We start from the raw sequence: 20,692 nt of genomic DNA on the forward strand, positions 1-20,692 counted from the left end.
GGTTGCTTTAAGCAACTTATCTCAACCATTTACCTCACACAATTGTAGGACGTAGATGGGATAGCCATGGCTAGTTATGGCCTGTTACTATGTGTGTGTCTAATGTAAGGTTAGTCTATTACCCAATTTAAGTGCAACCTAGACCAGTGAACGGGGAACAGGAAATGTATACCAGGCCTGGCACCCATGTCCTTTATGGAGAGAGGTAGATTATAAAATCCTGGCCCTCAATGTCCCATTTGGATACAGAACATCATTATTCTTTCAGGAAAACTTTGCTAGGCTTAAAAAGGCACCTGGGTCATTAGCCTAGTAACAGTCAATAAATGTGTGTGTGCACATGAGTGTGTGTGTGTGTGTGTGTGTGTGTGTGTGTGTGTGTGTGTGTGTGCGTGTGTCTGTGTGTGTGTGTGTGTGTGTCTGTGTGTGTGTGTGTTTGAAAGGGTGGCAACAGCCCATGATCATGAACAGCATGCCATTTCAGTTCTGTATTCAAATTCCTTATCATTTTAACCAATGGCTGTCAGTTAATTTTGCACTACTACAATCAATGTACTATAGAAATAATTAAATCTAATGTGTTATTAAAATGGAAATATATTTTTAATCATATGCCTATTGATTTTAACATTAAACCAAAGATATGTAAAAAATAATTCTAGCTTTCTGGTCTTTAACTAAAGTGCCAAGATAGCAAATGACTAATTGTTAAGGTTTGAATATTTAAGCAAAGTTTATTATATGCTCTCCTTAACTAGAGTCTCAAAATTCAGTAGAAAGAGAGCTAGCCCATTTAAAAGCAAATATTTTAAAATGTAACACAATTCATGTTAGTATTATACTCCATTGTATAGGGGAGTAAAACCTTGACTATATCACAGGTGACTTGAGTTTGAACAGCTGTGCATATGCCTGCTGGAGATGGCAGCCATTGTGAGCTCATCCATCCTGGAGGGAGGCAGCTCTGACTCGTCACATGAGTGAAACCACATGGAACATAAGACTATTGGGCTTGGAATGCATGGACAAGTTGCAGAATAAGCCAAGGATAATCAAAGTGTAGGAGTATGCTTCTCTTTGGAAGGCAGCTAAACCAAATCTAAAAAGAGCTACCATAGGGAAGTGGGGGGTGCTCCACCAGGAGAGACGGTATGTCCCACAAAACCAGCAAGCTAACCCACTGCCTTTGACCTGACATGCTGTGGAGCACATGAACTAACTGGGACATCTTCAGCAGAAATAAATGACTCACATGGCTGTCAAATTGCCCAGGGGTACACAGCTCTTTTTTTTTTTTTTTACTGTGGAATGAAAGGGCAGAAAGGATGCAGTTAAAGCAGCCATCAGGCTTTATCTTGCAGGGAAAGGGAAATTAAAAAAAATGGCAATAATAGAGCCCAGTGATGACTTAAAAGTCCACAAGTCCACAATTGTAAAGCAAATCTAAAAGTAGTAAAAAATGTTAAAATGTATGCTAATGCCAACAACAATGACCAGTAGATGAAAACACAATAGTTTTTAATCTGCAGTGGTCAGTTAGCCAAATCAAAGTTGCTTCAAAGTCAGTAAAATTAAAAATAAGACACAAATCATAACCCCCTCCCCACACACACATACACAGGCACACACATACATGGGCACACACACACACACACACACACACACACACACACACACACACACACACACACACACACACACACACACAATCTCAACATGATCCTATGGAAGCACTAGCTAGCAGGACTTACAAGACACAAAAAACAAAGTCTGCAGTTTAAGATGGAAAACCTGAAGGTCTTGCATGCCTGCCATGCATTTTCCTTGGCATGACACAACGTCAAGCTGTCAATGGAGACAGAAAACCTTCCAGTGTATACAGAGCAGTCCTGGACTAAATCTTTCATTGAAAAAAAAACTCAGCTACTAACTGCTTAGCATTCATAGCCACATTTATAGCCATCGGCACACATCTAAAGCAAATCAAGCCAATCTGTTTCCAGCACCACACTAATGAATGATTGTTCTTTAAAGTTCTTTGCGTAACACACATCAGAATTTTTGAAAAGCACACTTGAAGCAATCTATTTAAACAATGTATATGAAACATCCAAGAGCAATCATTAGATCACTGTCATACCTTTAAGAGCTGAGACACATATAGTCACTCTTCAGGTTTCTAGTTCCAAAATAGGTAGATAATAATAAAGCTTGTGACCATGTCATGGCACAAATGAACCTTTAGAGTAGATTTTGTCAAAAAATAAATACATTCTAAAGATCAAGGCAGTAGCTTATGTGTCATCTTGGAGGAGGTCTCTTTTATATAGCAGTCATAGGATCATAAGAAGTTACGAGGCTATTGGCCCTGAGGCCCTTATAAGCCTAGCCAAGAGTTTAGCTCATGTTTTGACAAATCAGCACCCAATGCCTCTGTCCAGCAGGGACACTGGTGGAATCCCAGGTATGTATTCTCTATTTCCCATACAGTTATCCAGGTTGCGCTTAAAAAGGGGTAAAGAGTTACTCTGCTTGACATGGAGAGGGAGTCTATTCCATAGATGGGGGAGTCCCTGGGACACAAATCTGTCCTGCCAACAAGTCCTATTGATGTCACAGACCAGGTTGAGGCCGTGTGTGTGGGTTACTCGAGAGCAGCTCGACTTACGGATATGCAGCAGTCCCATTAAGGTGGGGTCCGAGATCGCCTTGTATGCCAGACACAGGTCACCTCTGAGGAGTCTGCATGAAACAGAATAGAGGGATAGGGCTTTTAGCCTATCTGTGTATGGTAGATTTTTGAGGCTCTGGATTCTTCTGGTGAGGAACCTCTGTGGTCTTGCCAGCTGCTGCATGTGCTTTGTGAGATACATGCTGAATGGGGCGTGGTACTCAATAATGGGCCTTATAAGGAAAGAGTACAGGGATGTTATGACCTCCTTGTCCTGGATGAGATACCCTTACTTATGAGGTGGGCCATGTAGAAAAAGTCAGGTTGCTATCAGTCTGGGTCATTACTGACTGCATGCTTAGGACATAGTTACTGATATGATAATTTGTGGGGACATCACTCTCCCCAAAGGGGATGATGATGCATTTTTTTTGCATTCAGCTTGAGGCCATGTTTTTGGCACCAGTCATTTGTTTGGGTGAGACTCTCTTGGAGGATGTCCATGTCACTAGAGGAATTGATGACAGCTCCCAGCTTGCAGCAATCTGCAAACTTGGTCAGCCATAGCCCTCTGATTTTGGTCTGCACCTCAGAAAAGTATATCCAAAATAACAGATGCCCCAAGACCGAACCTTGGGGTATGTCACTTGATACAGGTCTACTGCTTGAGGTGGCTTCCCCTGTTTTGACTAGGTGGGTTCTATCTGTGAGCCAGTTAGCTACCCATCTGTTAACATACAGATTGATTCCTAGTTGAGAGAGTTTCTCTATTATGCCTGAGTGGGGAATAGTGTTGAAGGTTTTGGCCAGGTCAAGGTAGGTGGTGAGCACTGTCTTCCCATCATCCATTGCTTTGGTGACTGTCTCAAAAAGTCAACCAAATTTAACAGACATGACCTCCCCTTGACAAAGCCAAACTGTGTGGGATCGAGTGTTTGGAGGTTGCCAATGTCCTTGTTAATGAGGTCCATGATAATCCGTTCCATTGCCTTGCAGATCAGGCTAGTTAGGCTGATGGGTCTATAATTTCCTGGATCGGTGGATACTCATCCTTTGTGTAAAGGGATGACAGTGTCTGTTCTCTACTCAGCTGGGACAAAGCCTGTACTCAGACTTTTGTTGAATAGGGTGCCTAATGGTGCTGCAAGTTCCTGCCTGAGTTCATGCAGGATGCAACGTGGGATGTTATCGGGTCCCATGGAAACTGTATTTTTTGCCTTTGAGAGGACAGTGATGATATGATCCCTAGATATAAGGGGAAAGGGGCAGCTACTGGGAATGCCCTGATTTACTGATGGGGAGACAGAGTGGTGACATTTTTGCTGAATCTGTCAGCCAGCAAGTTTGGTATATCTACTGCTTGTTTAGGGTAAGGGGAGATTGCTTACAATTGGGCACCTGCTCCTTCTTGTTCCTGGACAGCAACTTTTTTCTTTTATAATAGAGTTTATTTATTGCAGATGTTCACCAGACAGGTTTACTCTTCCTTGAGGAGGATGATTTAGTCCTGTCAGGTATTCCTGATTCCATGCATCTACATATATGTTTGTATAGTAATTTGGTATAGTTTTAGATACTGGTGCTAGTTCCTAGAGAGGGGGAGGGGGCTGTGAAGCTGTTTATACCATCCCTCAGGAGGCTGTAATCAGCTTTGGAAAAGATTTTTTGTCTGACCCTAGCTAGAGTGTGACTTGGAACATGACTGCTTTATGGTCTGATCTTACAAGGAAGGATGATACTGCAGGGATGCTGCAGTGGTTACTCATGTTGGTTAATACCAAGTCCAAGAAATTATCACCTCTTGTGGGGGTATTGACTAGCTGTCCCAAAGCATTTGCATTGCCAAAATTGAGGAATCCCTGGGCATTTGTGTTCTGGCATGAGTTCTTCCAATCTATATTTGGGTAGCTAAAGTCACCCAGGATAAGGGTAAAGGGTTGAATCTTGATAGATTCAAAGAGGTCTAGATAGGCAGTTTGGGTATCTTGGGTCAGATTTGGGGGCCAGTAGCTAGCTATGATTTGTATAGGGGTCTTGTTAATGGTTAACAGCACCTGGAGTGTCTCATATGTGCCATACTGTTTAAACAGCCTGGAGGTGTGTATGTCTTTAATATATACTGAAATCCACCTCCTTTGGCTTTACTACCCACAGTTTGAGGTCTGAATGTATGATAGGATGACTAACCAGGTAAGGCTGGGTGCTCTCCGCAGCTTTGAACCAGGTTTCTGTGACTGCGCAGATGTCAGCATTTTCCAGGGTTAAGAATGCTTGCAATGAGTGCAGTTTCATGTTTAGACTCCTAGCATTTAGCAGCATGACCTTTAATTTGGGTTTTGTTGAAATTTTTATGTTGGTAGTTTTAACCTCATCACTTTTTCTAAAAAAGGCACTACGGCGAGGCAAGTGCCTTTGCCAGGAGCTTGAAGCCCAAGTGAGACAGATGCAGGCCATCTCTGGCAAAGCATCATGGTCTGTCGATCACTTTAGTGGGATGTTTAGTCACTTTAACATCCCACTAAACTTTTCTGTAGGTTGCTTTCTCAAAGTAAGCAGTCATTACAGCAATTATAACTAGTCTTAGGACGAGATTCCACAAGTAGAAAATGGCATATCCTCAGCCATATTTAACAAGTTGTCTTTTAAGATTTAAGTAGTACTTAAGTCTTTCATGCTTCTCAGAGTGTTTAAGTAGTCGTATCCCTCCACCATATAAGTACTGTTGCACATAGCAAATTTTTTTTGGATATTCTCCTTGACATACAAGCACTGTTGCACATAATGAATTGTATTGGCTGTTCTCTAAACTGTCATTTCATTTTATTGGTGTAAGGGCTTGTCATTTCTGTGTAGCTGCCCATATGTGTCTAAGTGATGCACATGTGCAAAAGCAAGCTATTTCAGTACAATAATACTCACGGCTTCTCTAGTAGCTACCTGTAATGGTGCATGTCTGCTAACTTATAAGCGATGTTATGTGGTTACACTAGCAGTCCTACTTGTTTTCAGCAGTTTAACATAATACCATTCCTAATTCTTGAAAAAAATATATTTCAAGCTGGCTGTGTCATGGTGATATAGGTACATACTCGGCTTTACTCTCTGAAAAGGAACTTTGGCATTTGACAAGTTCATCTGAGACAAATGATTCAATACTTATGTAACACATCAAGCAGTAAGTCATTGGTATACAGAAAATGATGACAGGAACAGATCCATACAACTACTGAAAGAAAATACCTTAAAGGTAGTAGACAATGGCTAGTTTAAATATGGCTTTTCCCTTTGTTACACCACTCATGTAGACCCATTCTTCTCAATTTAAAATGTATGTATTACTTTTGTAGTATAAACCTATGTTTGCCTTTATACAATGCTACATCATTTTATAGGCATACAGAATAAAATGTAAATGATGGCACTACATGTACTGTACCACAGATGCACAGTGGTATTTAATGTTAGTCTTTATGGCATTATATGTACTGTGCCACAGTTGCACAATTGTATTTAATGTTAGTCTTTATGGCACTATATGTACTGTTCCACAGATGCATACTGTTATTTAATATCAGCCTTTATGGCACTTCCTTGTTAAAGGTCTATCTAGTAAAGTATCTCCCTCGTCTAAATTCTCCTAATTTCTGCCTGCTTCTTTTGATTTTTTCATTTCTCTTAATCTCTGCCTGTTCCTTTTGACTATAGGACTCACCGATCCTCCTGTTCCCAGGTCTCTGATTATTTTTGTAGACTTTTTTATTACTTTGCATGCTTTCCCTGGTATAGGTCTGATTACACTGTATTATTTGGCTATCCCCTCCCCACCTGACTGTGATATTGACTCTCCCCCTCTAACCTCTAAGAGTTTTTTAAACCCTGGGAGCCATCTTTAAATTCCTCTAAGCAGCTACGGTCCCTGGTGTTGTAAGCTCCCATGTAAGCACTCAAATTTTTGCTTTCTCTTAATTGTTTTTTTGGCAATGGAAACCTTTATTTTAGCCTTTTTACTGCTATATTTCACAGTGTAAACATTTATCAAACTGACTAGCATATTATGTTATAGCAATAGTGGCTGGAACCGTGTTTGTTTTCTGTGTTCTGCATGCTATTGTTTCACCTACGATTACTACTGCTTTGCTTAAGTGCATATTACCATTGTCATAGATATTGTTAATTTTCTGCTGACATTTAATTCAACCTCCGACGTCTAACACTGCATCGGGAGCTGCACATGGGTTTTTAAACTGAACCCGTGCATTCCATTCTTATATTGATTTTGTTTTCTGTACCTGTTAAGACCAGGGTTATATATGTATGAACCGAGTTACTTGGCCGCACATGGTTTTACAGTTAGTGTTTCTATTTTTATTCTGCAGTAAATTTATACATTTTAGCTGTTTTTGTACAAACTGGAACTATTAGTTATCTGTGTTTCTCTGCAATCTGTCTATTAATTGTAGCTAAGGTATAACTGAACTATTATTAGAATGTTATTCCTAAATAATTCTGCTGCCTAGTATTTGTTATACAACCTGAATGACATTGATATTAGGTTTGTTTCACTGAGATTGTCTAACTCCTTTACTACAATTTCTTCCTTCTCTCTATATTCCTTTAGTGCTTGTACATTGTGACTACATAGTGAGTCCGGTTTGTTCCCCTCCCCATGCTTGAGTGCACAGACATTCTAAAAATATAAACTTAAAAAAAGTTTTGGACTACTAGCTGATTACCTCCGCAGTCTCTCTGCTTCTATCCAGGTACTTACAATGGCTACTGTGCCCCCCAATAGTAAAATTCTACCTGAAACCCACTCAGCCACTACATCACATGTGAAATCCCCCTAATTATGACTTCTGTTAAGCTCTTTGAGTTATTCTATTGGTTACTTACCCCATAGGGCTCCACTGATTGTTTTCACAGCTCTGCTCAAGAAACAGCCTCTCTATTTAACACCTTCTTTGTGGAATGTATAGCCAAACTTAATGCCAGCTTCCCCAGCTCCCCTCCAATATCTTCTATCCCCTCCCCATATCTTCTCCTCTGATCTCAAAACATATACCCCTTCCTTCAGCCTCAGTCCTGTGCACACACACATAATAAAAAAACTCCTCCTCTGACTGAAACCATGCTCCAATGCACCAGATAATTTACCGGCATCCTTCCTCAAACTATTTGCCAACAGCATAGCTTTCCCTATCTCCATCATAATAAATAGGTCCAAGCGAGAATCTTAAGTTCCCTCACTTTAGAGACAAGCATACATCACCCCACTCCATAAAGGTGGTAAAAACACTAACACCACTAATTTCTGTCCTATTGCCATACTTTTTCCACTTTCAAAAGTCCAGGAAAAATGTATTCACTCACAAATGATGCCTTATCTAACACAAAACAACCTCCTAACCCCCACACAACACGGATTCTGTCCTGGCCACAGTACCATCACTGCACTCCTCTCCTTCGTCGAGTCTGTTAACCATGCTCATGACTCCAGCAAAATCATGTCAACCCTGTTCCTAGACCTTTCCAAAGCCTTCAACACCATCTCCCACCCTATACTCATATCACAATTCTCTTCCCTCAATCACTCCCCTTCCACCATAGCTTGATTCACCAAATATCTCTCCAAAAGACAACAAGCTGTTAAATGGAAACATTCCACCTCTTCCTTTCTATACACTCTTACTGGAGTACCCCAAGGTTCTGTCCTTGGCCCCTAACTTTTCAATATATTCATCAACAACTTTCACCATTCCATCTCCAATTCTTCACTAATCCAGTATGCAGATAATTCAGCAATCATCTCTCAGCTGACACCCCTTCCAACCTTCTGCAGATAACACAGTCAGCTTCCTCAAATACTGAAACCTGGATGCAAAACAACCACATAGCCTTAATGCCAATAAAACAAATATTGATTTTTTCACCATCTAAGCACTCCCCCACTGATAAAGACTCCTTCAAAATCATAAGCCAGAATAACACCCCCACTGAAATTGTCCCTTACACCAAACTGCTCAGTGTCATTATTGACGAGCATCTAAAATTTGATATCCACATCCAAACTAACTTAAAAAAACACCAATAATTAGGACTCATATATAGGCATAACTGTTATTTCACCCACTCCACCAGAAAGACTCTTGCCTCCACATACCTTCTCCCCTCCCTAATGTATGGTGCTTCTCTGTTCTCAAATCTTCAGCTCAGCCTTCAATCTGAATTATAACCCTACTACAATAAAATCTGCAAATTCGTCACCAACTATAGAAACGCATCCCATCACTGCATCCCCCTCCACTCACTGCAAAGGCTCGACCTTCACAACTATCTGAACCTCCTTAAACTCACCACTGCCCATAAGCTCATATTTAACCCATCCTCCTGTCCCTCTCTCTCCACCTCCTTAACCCCCTATATTCCTAATCGCTTTCTTAGGTCAGAAAACCTACAAACCTTTATGGCCACGTGGACACTCTCTGCTATCCTGCTCCTTAGCTAAACTATGGAACTCTCTTCATCCCTCCCGTAGAAATGGTCATATGTTCTCTAACTTTAAATCCCTCCATTCCTACCTATCATCAAAGTGGGAGTGCCCTTGCTCCTTCCCCACAAAGGACCCCCCCCGTATCAAAACCCACCTTCTAACTATGTACATCATCTCTGCACTCACATCATTTGCCCTCCTACTCCTCCTTAGCCTCCGAATGTTGTTAATACTTTATTTCCAGCAATTTCCCGAGCTCAATTGGAATTCACTGTTAATGACCCTTAGATTGTATTGTTGCTAAATTTTTGCTACTATTATTGTGGAATGTAAAGTTTCAGTTGTAATTCACTGTTAATGACTCTTAGACTGTACTGTTGCTAGATTTTATTATTATTATTGTAGAGTGTAGACTTTTTTGCTGCAGAATGCTGCATAAAGCTGTATGGCTTCTTTGCTTTGCTTTGTATCATGCTGTATGACACCTATGCTATGGATTTTCTATAACGGTTGGTCAGTTTCTCAGCATATTTTTGTAATGATGGGTCAGGTTCTAGTGCTATTCTGCCACGTGGGTGCATATCACTATATTTTTTCACTGTCAGACGCTATGCAATGTATGTGTCACTATGGACTACTACGCATCAGCTGAAGAGTGCTGGCTGTTTGTATTTACAATGCTGATCCCTATCTGCCCTGTTCCTTCTAATAGGTCTTCACTTCTCTTTTTTGATGGTCAATAGCTTTAGTATTGCATGCAGGAATCACTTGTTTCTCTAGTAATGTTACTTTTTAACATTGTACACTGCAGTATACATGTATGATGAGCACTGAGCATGCTAAGTACGTAACTTAATGAGGTCTAAGTAAATTGTAAATAATGGGACAATGTTTCACTTAGAATGCAAAAGCAGAGAGGTTACTTCACAAACCACTATAAATAAAATAAATCAAGCCTAAAGGTTAAGAGTTGTGTCCTTTTTTAGCTTACTAATCAACCTCTTAGCACAAAAATGTTGGACAAAGCCTAAAATAATGGATTTTAAATATTGCCCTAATAAAAGTAGAAATATGCAAGAATATCCCATTTTGAATTAGCATGCATTTTTTTAAGAATATGAAGTTTGAAACTTAAATATGTGCCATTGTTTAGAGACCTCATTTCTCAATGATATACAAAACCACAGATGTTATAAGAAGGAGACCAAAAATATTGCAAAAACATTTTTAACATTCTACAGATTCTGGACAGTTGAGGTATGGTGCTTAGTCTCTTCAGGTATCATTGAAATTCATTCTAGTCACAGATATTAATAGTAAGCTTGTTTATTTGATTACCTATTCACAGAATGTTTTAGGGGTCAAGAAAGACTGCAGCTTGCTTCTCCAGACTAAGGCTTGCCAGTGTTTAATAACCCTTACATCACTGATTCAGCTTGGCAGATGATGTCTAAAATGTTGCTGCAACCAGAAAGCTCATGCTAGAATTTGACCAGTTCACAGACAAGATAAGATCATCACTTAAATTTCACCACTGAGTTAAAATAATCCAGATAAATTCTGCTGTAACTAAGGGCAGAATTATATTGTACTTTCATATAAAATGGACAATATCTAAACAAAATATAAAACAGTACTAATGAATATAAAATTTACACCGGTCAATTCAAATCAATTAATCATTCATGTCATTTTCTACTTCATCCAAGTCAAGACTGTAGGGAAAGCAGACCCTTTCCAAACACCCAATGGGTACCAGACAGTGAAATTAGTTCTGGATCAGACAACAGTCCATCTGAGGACTATTACAGTAGTTCATGCCAGGTCTATGTTCACACATGGAAGCAAACCTTCACTGAATGGTTATTCCATGAACAGTAATCTGACAACGTTGCTTTCACTGAAGAGTGAAACCATCGTAAAAAATCATACAAAAGGTAATAGCTGGCTAACAACAAGGAAGTACCACACTGTATAAGGTAAACTAAATAAAACCTTTTAAAATTTGCCCTTTTCCCCACTGTAGTGCCCGTACCTCTTAACCTTTTAAAGCAAGAAATCTGGAAAAGCCCTAAATAATGGAGGGACAAAGGCACAAAAATAGGGACACTTTTAAAGTATTGCTCTTTCAAACTTAGAAAATTGATAGAACAACAGATTTTGCATTAGCATAAATTTTCTGAAGGGTATGAAGTCTGAAACTCAAATTCTTGTCATTATTGTCTGACCTCAAACTTCATGATTTGCCAGAAAACTACAATTTTTATGAGAATCAGACCAAAAATATGAGGCAAAAATCTGGACATTCTGTGAAAATCTGTGCAATTCACAAGTACGGTAGTCCATCTTGGAGTTGGTATATATAGTTGCTGTGGTGTGGGGGGTGCAGCCCCCCACCTTCATTATTCCCTTGTTGGACAGCTATTACCTTTCTATGATTTTTTTTATGATTATTTCACTCTTCGATGAAAGCGACATTCAGGGATTACTGTTCATGGAATAGCCGTTTAATGAAGTTTTTCTTCAATGTGTGAACCTAGACCTGTTCATGCCTATGCCCAAGCAGACACACACACACACACACACACACACACACACACACACACACACACACACACACACACACACACACGCACGCACACACACACACACACACACACACACACACACACACACTGATTGAAAGAGGTCATGATCACCTACCAGCAACCAAGATGACTGCAAATTATCTGTGGTATTCCTTTGGTCTCTGGGTAGAAACTGGAGCACCACGTAAAACTGACACGAACACAGGGAAGGCTTGCAGGCCATGCACACATGCCACCATGCCCAAGAAGCAAACGGAAGAACTAACCGATGCACTCTTACATGACTACATATCAAATGTGCATTTTCACCGCTAACATTTTTTAAATTTTCTTACTGAACCTAATTTTATTCTTACAGTTTAATTGAAATGTTTCTGTGTAATTAATGTACTGCAGGCAGGTGGCTGACATGTCTTACATTTCTTGCCATGTACTGTACCTCACAAAATCCTGCCATGCAATACAGATCACTTATTATGTCGTGTAAGCACCTATCTCTCCATTATAATTTGTGGTTCTTCCACTCTCAAGTTATTTTAAAACAACACCCTGTAAACTTGAAAACATTCAAGTAAAGATACTATGAATATAATAAAAATCAATACATACAGTGCTTTGCGAAGATGGTGATGAAGATGATGAAGATGGCGTTAGGATGCCAATAAGCCCTGAGGTAAGAGATAATCTTCTGTACTCTTCAGTAGGCTCCTTATAAATATCTGGTTTGCCTGACTTGGGTGTGCTTGAGTAAGATCGGCAGAGAAGTCTGTGTTGTTTCAGTCCATCTAACTCTTCTAACCTCACTGTACTAGAGGAAGACCTACTTAGAAGCTTGTGAGGCTTCAATGTGCTAGCATGCTCATACCGAGGGTCCCCAGAGCATGATCTTATTAGCAGTTTGTGGGGCTTCAATGTGGAGCATTCTTCTTGGCGGACGTTAGATGGACAGGACTGATTCAAAAGTTTATGTGGCTTTAACGTCACTGACTGCTCAGCTCTGGGATCACTAGACAATGAATGACCAAGAGTTTTGTGAAATTTGGAGGTGCAACCATCTTCAGGCTTAACGGTACTAGAGCAAGATCTCCTTAATAACTTGTGCGACTTTGACAGTCCATCCTGTTCAGCTTTCAACTTTGACTTATTTTTCCCACAACCAGGTGGAGGATAACTTGGTGATCTAAAAATAAACACTTAATTATTCAGATTTTAATTATGCACAATTAAAGTTAAGTATTTCAGTGTCATAGAAATTTACATTAAAGAATGATTGTGACAAAAAATATGTAGAAGTTTTATAAGTCTAAAAGTCATTTGGGCTTACCACAAACACAGAAGCTATAGTTTTATTGACTGAGCCTCATAACAGTTCTTTCATACATTTTTCATGTTTGATAAAGCCCTACAACAACTGTCTGGCATACTATTACACGACAGAAGGGCTGTGATCAACAAACCCTTCAAAATGAACTTGTCCCTGTACTACTGGTGTACTAAAATAGGCTCAACCTAAATGCTAAAAAGTTTAGTATCATCACCTATGGTAGAGAAACCTTTGCCTCATCATAGTGTCAAGACAACATACCTCTACAAAATGAAAATGTAGTTAGGGACCTTGGTAATTGGGGTGATAGCTCCATCTCTTTTGACCATATTGTAACAATGGCTGTCAGTGAATCCTTTTATTTAACTGAGCTTCCTACCAAAGGAATATCATCAAGGACAAAGGAGATAATAAATCCCTAACAGTCAGCAGTTATCAGGCCAACTATCAAATTTCACTGCAACTATAGTTAAACATATGAACTGGCAGTAAAGAAGAGGAAACAATTATAATGTTACACATACTTTGAAATATCTTTGAATACTTTTATAAATAAATATATTTTGAAAGACAGCATTTGAAGTTTGATGTATCTCAATAAACATATCAAACAGAAAGATCCCAAAAGTTCCTAACCCAAAAGATCATAGGTCTAAAGTCCCACAGCTACCAAGAGAGTAGCTCTGGGACTCCCTCTATCCCTTAATCCATTGTCTTACAGACTTTTTTTTTTTAATTTTTATTGGCTTTCCAATTTGCAAAGTAATCACAACAATATTTACAGTCAGGGATTTGTGAAAACTCACCAGAAACTTGGCTTGCTTTATAGCAACAGAAATGTTTTAACTTCCAATTCTGGACTCTCCCTGGCACAAGCTCTTCTCCTCCCCTCCCTTCTCTATGCTGCTCCAGTCCTAACTAATGTTCAGTCCACAACCCTGTCCAAACTCCAACAAGCATACCACAAAATAGCAAGATATATCACCAACTCTCCTTATAACTCGCACCATTGCCTTGCACTCAACTCTCTCCAATTGCTTGAACTCCCCTAACAACTCCTTCTATAACAATTTCAAATAACACACTCTATATTATACAAATCACCTTTCTGCGCATCTCTCTCCTCCCTGGTATCCACCTATACCCCCTCTCGGACCCTCCGCACCTTGAACCAACAACTCCTAGATATTTACCAACCAAAGAAAAATGTAGGCAAACTACTACATAAATGCACTGTGGCCCAAGCTTGGAACAAACTCCCTACGCATATACTCTCTATTACCCACCCATTACACTTTAAAAAAGAATTCAAACTTCACCTACTTAACACCAAGACTTGCCCCTGTCAAGACCCTACGTAACTCCACCACACTCTTATATTTTATTCCCACCATATGTATTAGTCTCTGCCTATCATTAATTAACCTACTAGGGATTTATCTGGTAAACCTAATCTTTGACTATTGAAAACTCAATTTGATGTATATTTTTGTATATTTTGCACATAGAGACTTGTTTATTATTATGTGTATATATATTCCTCTATATTTCTTGATCTTCTATATTTTTCATTTAATTTAATTTTACTATCTTAAAGTGTGATTTTTTTCATATACTGGACTAACTCGGTTAACAAATGTCAATAAATAAATAAAATAAATAAATAAATACAACATAATAAATTAAAAAAATTCAACTAAACCTCACACACAAAAGAAAAAAAAAACAATGATTTACAGAAGTATCCATTAACCATCAAGTCATTCAAGTTATTATACATTACATTAAATCCTCAGAAGCCTAGATGTTGCACAGTGTAGTCTTACAACAACAGCAGTAATAATAATAATAAAAAATAATAGTGCACACATTTAATGTTAAGCATAGCAATATAGAAAGACTTGCTCAATTTCAAATATATTCAAGCAATAATAATAAATCATCAAACTTAAGGTCATTTATGTTATAATTCCACATTGAGGGAAAGAGGCAAAACATATCTTTTCTTTACTGGAAAGGAAAACATACACACATCACAGCAACAAAATCCGGCCAGTTCTTCAAGTTACTCCATAGTCACTTCCATTTTATTACCTTCGCAAAGTTGAAAATATATGAAGGGGAGATTTTGTCTTCTTCTCAGATGGCTTTTTATGTAAACCATTAGTTTTTTCTCCATACTGTTGCTTCCACTGCTGTGTAACAAACGTTTGCATAATTCTACAAAATTAAAAATAAACCTTATAAATCATAGCAATTTATCAGACGTTTTAGACTGCAATACATTAATGCATCATTTTGTCAAAATGCAGCTATAAAAAGACATTAAACTCAGAAAATGCAATATACTTTCAAATGTATATGCAGAAAAATAAATGAAACTAGGCATTATTTTTCCAGGTATAAAGTTATACCCAAGTTTAATAACCAGAAAACTGAATGACATGCAGCACAATTACATAATTATTTCATGAACACTGGGAAGGGCTATATAAATGGAATTCCATTTCTATGTGAGGCTCAGAGAACAAAATAAACTACATAACTGCAACAGAGCAAAGCATGTCTGTCTATGAGTGCAACATGTCAACTTTCAGATCAAGCAATGGTACATCTGCAATAGAACTGAATGCCACACATCCTGTGTGACAAGAAAGAGAATACTGCTTGTGCCATGACAATATCCATTCCTTCTAAAGTTTATCCCAGTGTAAAGCAGCCACACTGTTGTATGCTCAGAACAGTCCGTTCCTCGTAAATTCCTATGATGTATCATTTACATTAAGGGTGAGGTTCTGCATGTTTTGTTAGCTTTGTGCCATTCTTTTTATCTGCACTTCGTTACTAGCTTTAAGTGGTTCAACTAAGTTAGAAAACACATCCAGCAATTATCTGTTTCATTCTGATGTATAAAATAGTCTGCTCTACTAAATGTTCCTATCTGCAGGTAAATAATACCATGTGTTCAAAAGTACATAATAAATATTATAGCACCTTCCATATTTAAAAAGCTGCATCACAACCACAAAACCTCAACTATATTTAAAGAAGCAGATGAAACACTCATGAATATTACCTCCCCCAGCTTAAACACAAATCCTCTGCATACTTATTAATGAATATTTTCTAAATTCCAATATGTAAGATTTACTCTGTGCAGCAGTTTCAGTATGACCCGTCTCTGAAAAATTCTGCTTCCCATTTGTGTTTTTGAAAACTACCATACGACACAGATTTTAATTTGAGAATTTTCTTGATGAACTTCTCACAACTCATCTTTTTCAAAACATTATTTCTTAACCGAATACACAGATTCAAACAGATGACACATCTGACAAGGCAAGAGGCATTAATAAGTGCCAAAAGTTTTCCTACAGGAATTTTATGAACTTATCTTCCATATGTTGCTCTAGTTGTTGTTTACATTTATATATCAAATTTGTCTTTGTAATCTGTTATGCATTGCTTGTACCCCCTGACACTTTTTTTCTTTTTTATAAATGGTATGATTACTGGAGACACAAAGGATGAAACTGAGTATAGTAAAGGCAGTTGTAATGGCAGTAAAATAGGGAAATCAGACGAAGCTGAAAACTGACATAGAAGGGAAAACAATGGAACATGTTAACAGCTTCAAGTATCTGGGAGAGGTGGATGCAGAGAAGGGAAGTCTGAATGAGAATGGCAAAGCTAAAATCAGAAGAGCTGTAGCCAAATGTCACAGAGTGTCAGGGGTAGTGTGTGTCAAAAGAAGGTCAAAGAAGCTGAAAAGTAAGATGTACAAAACAGTGATATGACCAGTACTATTATATGGTATAGAAGCCTGGGCAATAAAAGCAGAGCAGTGGAAGAATCTAGAGGTGATAGAAATGAAGGGGCTGAGAAGGGTGTTAGGATTCACACTGTGGGTCAGATGTTGAAATAAGGCTATCAGAGCAGAAACCCAAGTAGCAACAATTGCAGAGAATGTTAAAAAGAACAGATTATGGAGGTCAGAGATTCAAGCACATGTGAATGAAATCAGAAGAGAATCTAGAGAAGAAGATTAAGGGCAAGAGGAAACAAGAGTGTCAAGCAAAGAGGTGGCTGGATTGTAAGAAAGATGGCTGTCTGTGAAAGTAGGAGTGTGGCGCAGAATCAAGAAAGATGATAACAGTTGACCCAACACCTCAACCCCAGGTAGAAAAATGGGAAAAAGGGGAATGATAATGATGATAATAGTATGTATACTGCCAATTCTTAGAGGGTTTCATTTTTTTAGATTTGTGTCGAAAAGTAATTCAGGCACAAATGCCAATCAAGGCAATAAATCTGCATGTATTATAGTCTTAAAAGTAAAGTGAATATTTCTTTTGAAACATTTGTATGATAAAGAGTACAGACATATATCAATATGGGAGTACTTACCTTGATTGACACAGCAAAATATTGACAGAAAAACACTGTCCACAAAAGGTCTACAATTTAAATGTCGGCAGTCAGCTCTGCATGTGCATGGAAAATCCTTGTCACATGGGGAAACTAAACATAACATAGTTTATAGCAGAGGGCAAGTCCCCCTGCAATCTCCCCCACACCCTGCTAATTATATACACTGACTCTGAGATCACACAATCCAGGGGAGAGGGAATATTTCTCCAACCAGGTATTGCTGTTCTAGCACTCCTGCTGACCATCTGCTTATGTAGGCCAACCATGGTCAGTCAAGCAGCTGTCGACATTTTGCTATGTCGAACAATTTCAGAACTCTCATCTCTCTCTCTCTCTCTCTTTCTTTATATATATATATATATATATATATATATATATGGGTCCCCTTCACATGGTTGACATTTCACAATGTCGAAACCCATATGGCTGAGACCATATGATCGAATTTTGAAATTTGAAATGTCGACCATGGGGAACCGGCATCTCTGTAAAGATTTCCATTTCTGCACTGTAGTGTGATCTCGGAGTTGGTATATTAAAGTTATGGGGGGTGGTGGTGTGCGGAGTCCCCCATAGGGGGTGCAGGGGGGGAATAGTCCCCCTGCTAGCATCTTTAAAGTTATTTTTTTTATTTTTTTTTTTGTCTGCTTGTATGTTCAACATTTTAAATGTCGATCATATGGTCTCGGCCATATGGGTTTCGACATTGTGAAATGTCGATCGTATCAAGTAGACCCTGTACATATATATATATATATATATATATATATATATATATATATATATAAAATAGATAGATATAGATATAGACGTATATACACACATACAAAGTTATGAACTGAATACCATGTAGCAGCTGTGCAGATATCATGTATAGGAACATGAACAGACTGCAACCACTCTGGAAGAAAGTTACTTTGGTTTAGAGGGCAGTGGCAAACACTTGCATCTGCAAACAAAGGCAATACAATCAGACAGCTACCTGGACAAGGTAACTATAGACTCAATGTGACCCGATATTTCCTTAAAAAGGGAAGCAATGAATTGGCCACTTTTTTCTATCTAAAGCCTTTAGTATGATATAAATAAAATTGAAGCTGAAGGGGAACATTCAAGAAATGAAGAAAATATTCTTCTTTATATGAAAAATGTGGAAAGAAAACTGGTAGATATACAGCCTGGTTTACGTTAGTTTCTGAAGCCACCTTGGGAACAAAGCGTGGATTACTCCTGAGGGAAATGCTATCCTTATGAAAAATCAGATATGAGGGTTTGGATGATAAGAATTGTAATTCTAAAATCCTGCTGGTTGAGGTAACAGGCACCAAAAACATTTTCTTTAATTGCAGAATTACTAATCCCTGAATAGGAGAGACCTGCCCAAAAATCTAATATAGATGGCAGATGTGCCTTAAATGTATCCAGATTTTTAGAATTAGACCAAACAGTGAACTTTTTTCACTTGCATCTAGAGGACATCTTAGTGGAGGATTTTGGGGAGAAATGGGAATCTGCACAACCCTGGAAAAAAGCACGTGAATCCTGATCATCATTGGAAGTGGAAAAATAAGTGGTCAGACTGAGGGATTTGACATCCAGGTGAGGCCTGCTGGTGGGGTGAGAAATCAGATCACAAAGAGAATCCAGGATCCAGGGTGTATCTACTAGCTGAGGCCAAAGAAAGGGAACTAAACCTTTCGGGGTCAAAAAGTGGCAATATGAATCACTTTCGCCTTACACCATGCTGCTTTCTGAAAAAACTTCACCATGAGAGGAGCGGTACAGTAGGCATACAGGAGACACTGGGGGCCAAGTTGGAATAAGATCATTTTTTGGGGTCCATTCTTCCCGAGGCATCAGGGAGAAAAAAAACTGCTGCACTTGGTATTGGTCAAGATTGCAAACACATTACAGCAGAGCTGGTCCCGTCCCAGCAGCTGAAAATCTTGAATGTAAGAGACCAATTGAGGGACCACTCATTTTGCAGAAGAATCAACTTGTTCGACTTGTCCACTAAGATATTGGACTTGCCCAGGATACGTACTGCAAGAAGAAAGCACTGGGAAGACATTGCCTAATGTCTCACCCTCACATCCTCTCAACATATGGGGTAAGACAGGGTTTGTCCTTGTTTGCCAATGTAGCAGACCACGGACATAATGTTCAAGTGTAATGCTATCACATCCATGGGAAGGTAATCCTGAAAAGCCTTTGATGTGAGGAGGACTGCCCTATCTCCAGAAAACTGATGATAAGGTTGGCCTTTGTCAGGTAGCAGGTACCTGTACTGTCCTTGCTTTGAAATGACCCTACCCCCCCATACACGCACAGACTCCAGAGAAGAGGCATCTGTGGTTGCCACTGGAGGAGGAAACGTAAAAGGACATCCCAAGGTGGTCAGTGGGTAAGTCATCCATTGTAAGATATCTTGTCTACAGATCCTTGGAAATCTAATGGAATGTTGTAACTGTCTGATGTGTCATGGACCTCTGAATATGCAGTTCCACTAAAGTACTTTCATGTAGAACCTGGTGTGTGAAACTAGAGTGATAGCAGCTGACATGGATCTTATAAGTCAATGAATCAGATAGGCTGGTGGAGTCTGATTATGCATGACATGAGGATCCTGAAGATGCAGAGAAAAACATCTGGATAGAGCCTGAGTATCTGTGTGGTGGTGATATCCAGGTAGCAACCTATGAATTCTAAAGTTTGGACAGGTTCCAGTTTTGATTTTTTGAAGTTTACGGTAACCCTTAAGGTGCAGCACAAGTGAAATAAGTAGTCTCTTGCGTGAACAGGTGAATCTCTTGTAGTAGCTATGATAGGTCAGTGATCCAAATGCAGTCACATCTGGAACCCTTCCAACCTGAGTCAGGCTGCTACCACTGATATGCACTTTGTAAACACCTGAGAGGCAGTGGGGAGATCAAAGGGCAGCACTCTGAACTGCAAAAGGCTGGCTCCCAGCTGGAAGTGTAGAAGCCTCTTGGACTATCTGGCTATCATGATGTGATAGAAGGTGTCCTATAGATACAAGCACATCCAGTCATCCCCCACTGAAGAGGCAATATGGACTATACAGTGACCATCCAGAATAGTAACTGTTTGACAAACTGATTCAACTGGCTTGGGTCTAAAATTGGTCTTAATTGCTTATAATTTTTGGCATCAAAAAGAATATCAAG

At 39.0% G+C, this 20,692-nt stretch overlaps 1 protein-coding gene across 1 annotated transcript in view; it reads right to left on the reverse strand.

Moving 5' to 3' along the window:
* The window catches only part of PARP8 (poly(ADP-ribose) polymerase family member 8), a 1,481,732-nt gene that overhangs the window by 649,387 nt on the left and 811,653 nt on the right, over window positions 1-20,692 (reverse strand). The window contains exons 11-12 of the mRNA XM_044077685.1: window positions 15,168-15,293; window positions 12,359-12,929 (exon numbers count right to left, since the gene is read on the reverse strand). Of these exons, the coding sequence (XP_043933620.1) occupies window positions 12,359-12,929; window positions 15,168-15,293 (697 nt within the window). The remainder of the gene's footprint in view (window positions 1-12,358; window positions 12,930-15,167; window positions 15,294-20,692) is intronic.

This window comes from Protopterus annectens, chromosome 1.part1 (genome assembly GCF_019279795.1).
Source record: "Protopterus annectens isolate FY-2018-M chromosome 1.part1, PAN1.0, whole genome shotgun sequence".
NCBI lineage: Eukaryota > Metazoa > Chordata > Ceratodontiformes > Protopteridae > Protopterus > Protopterus annectens.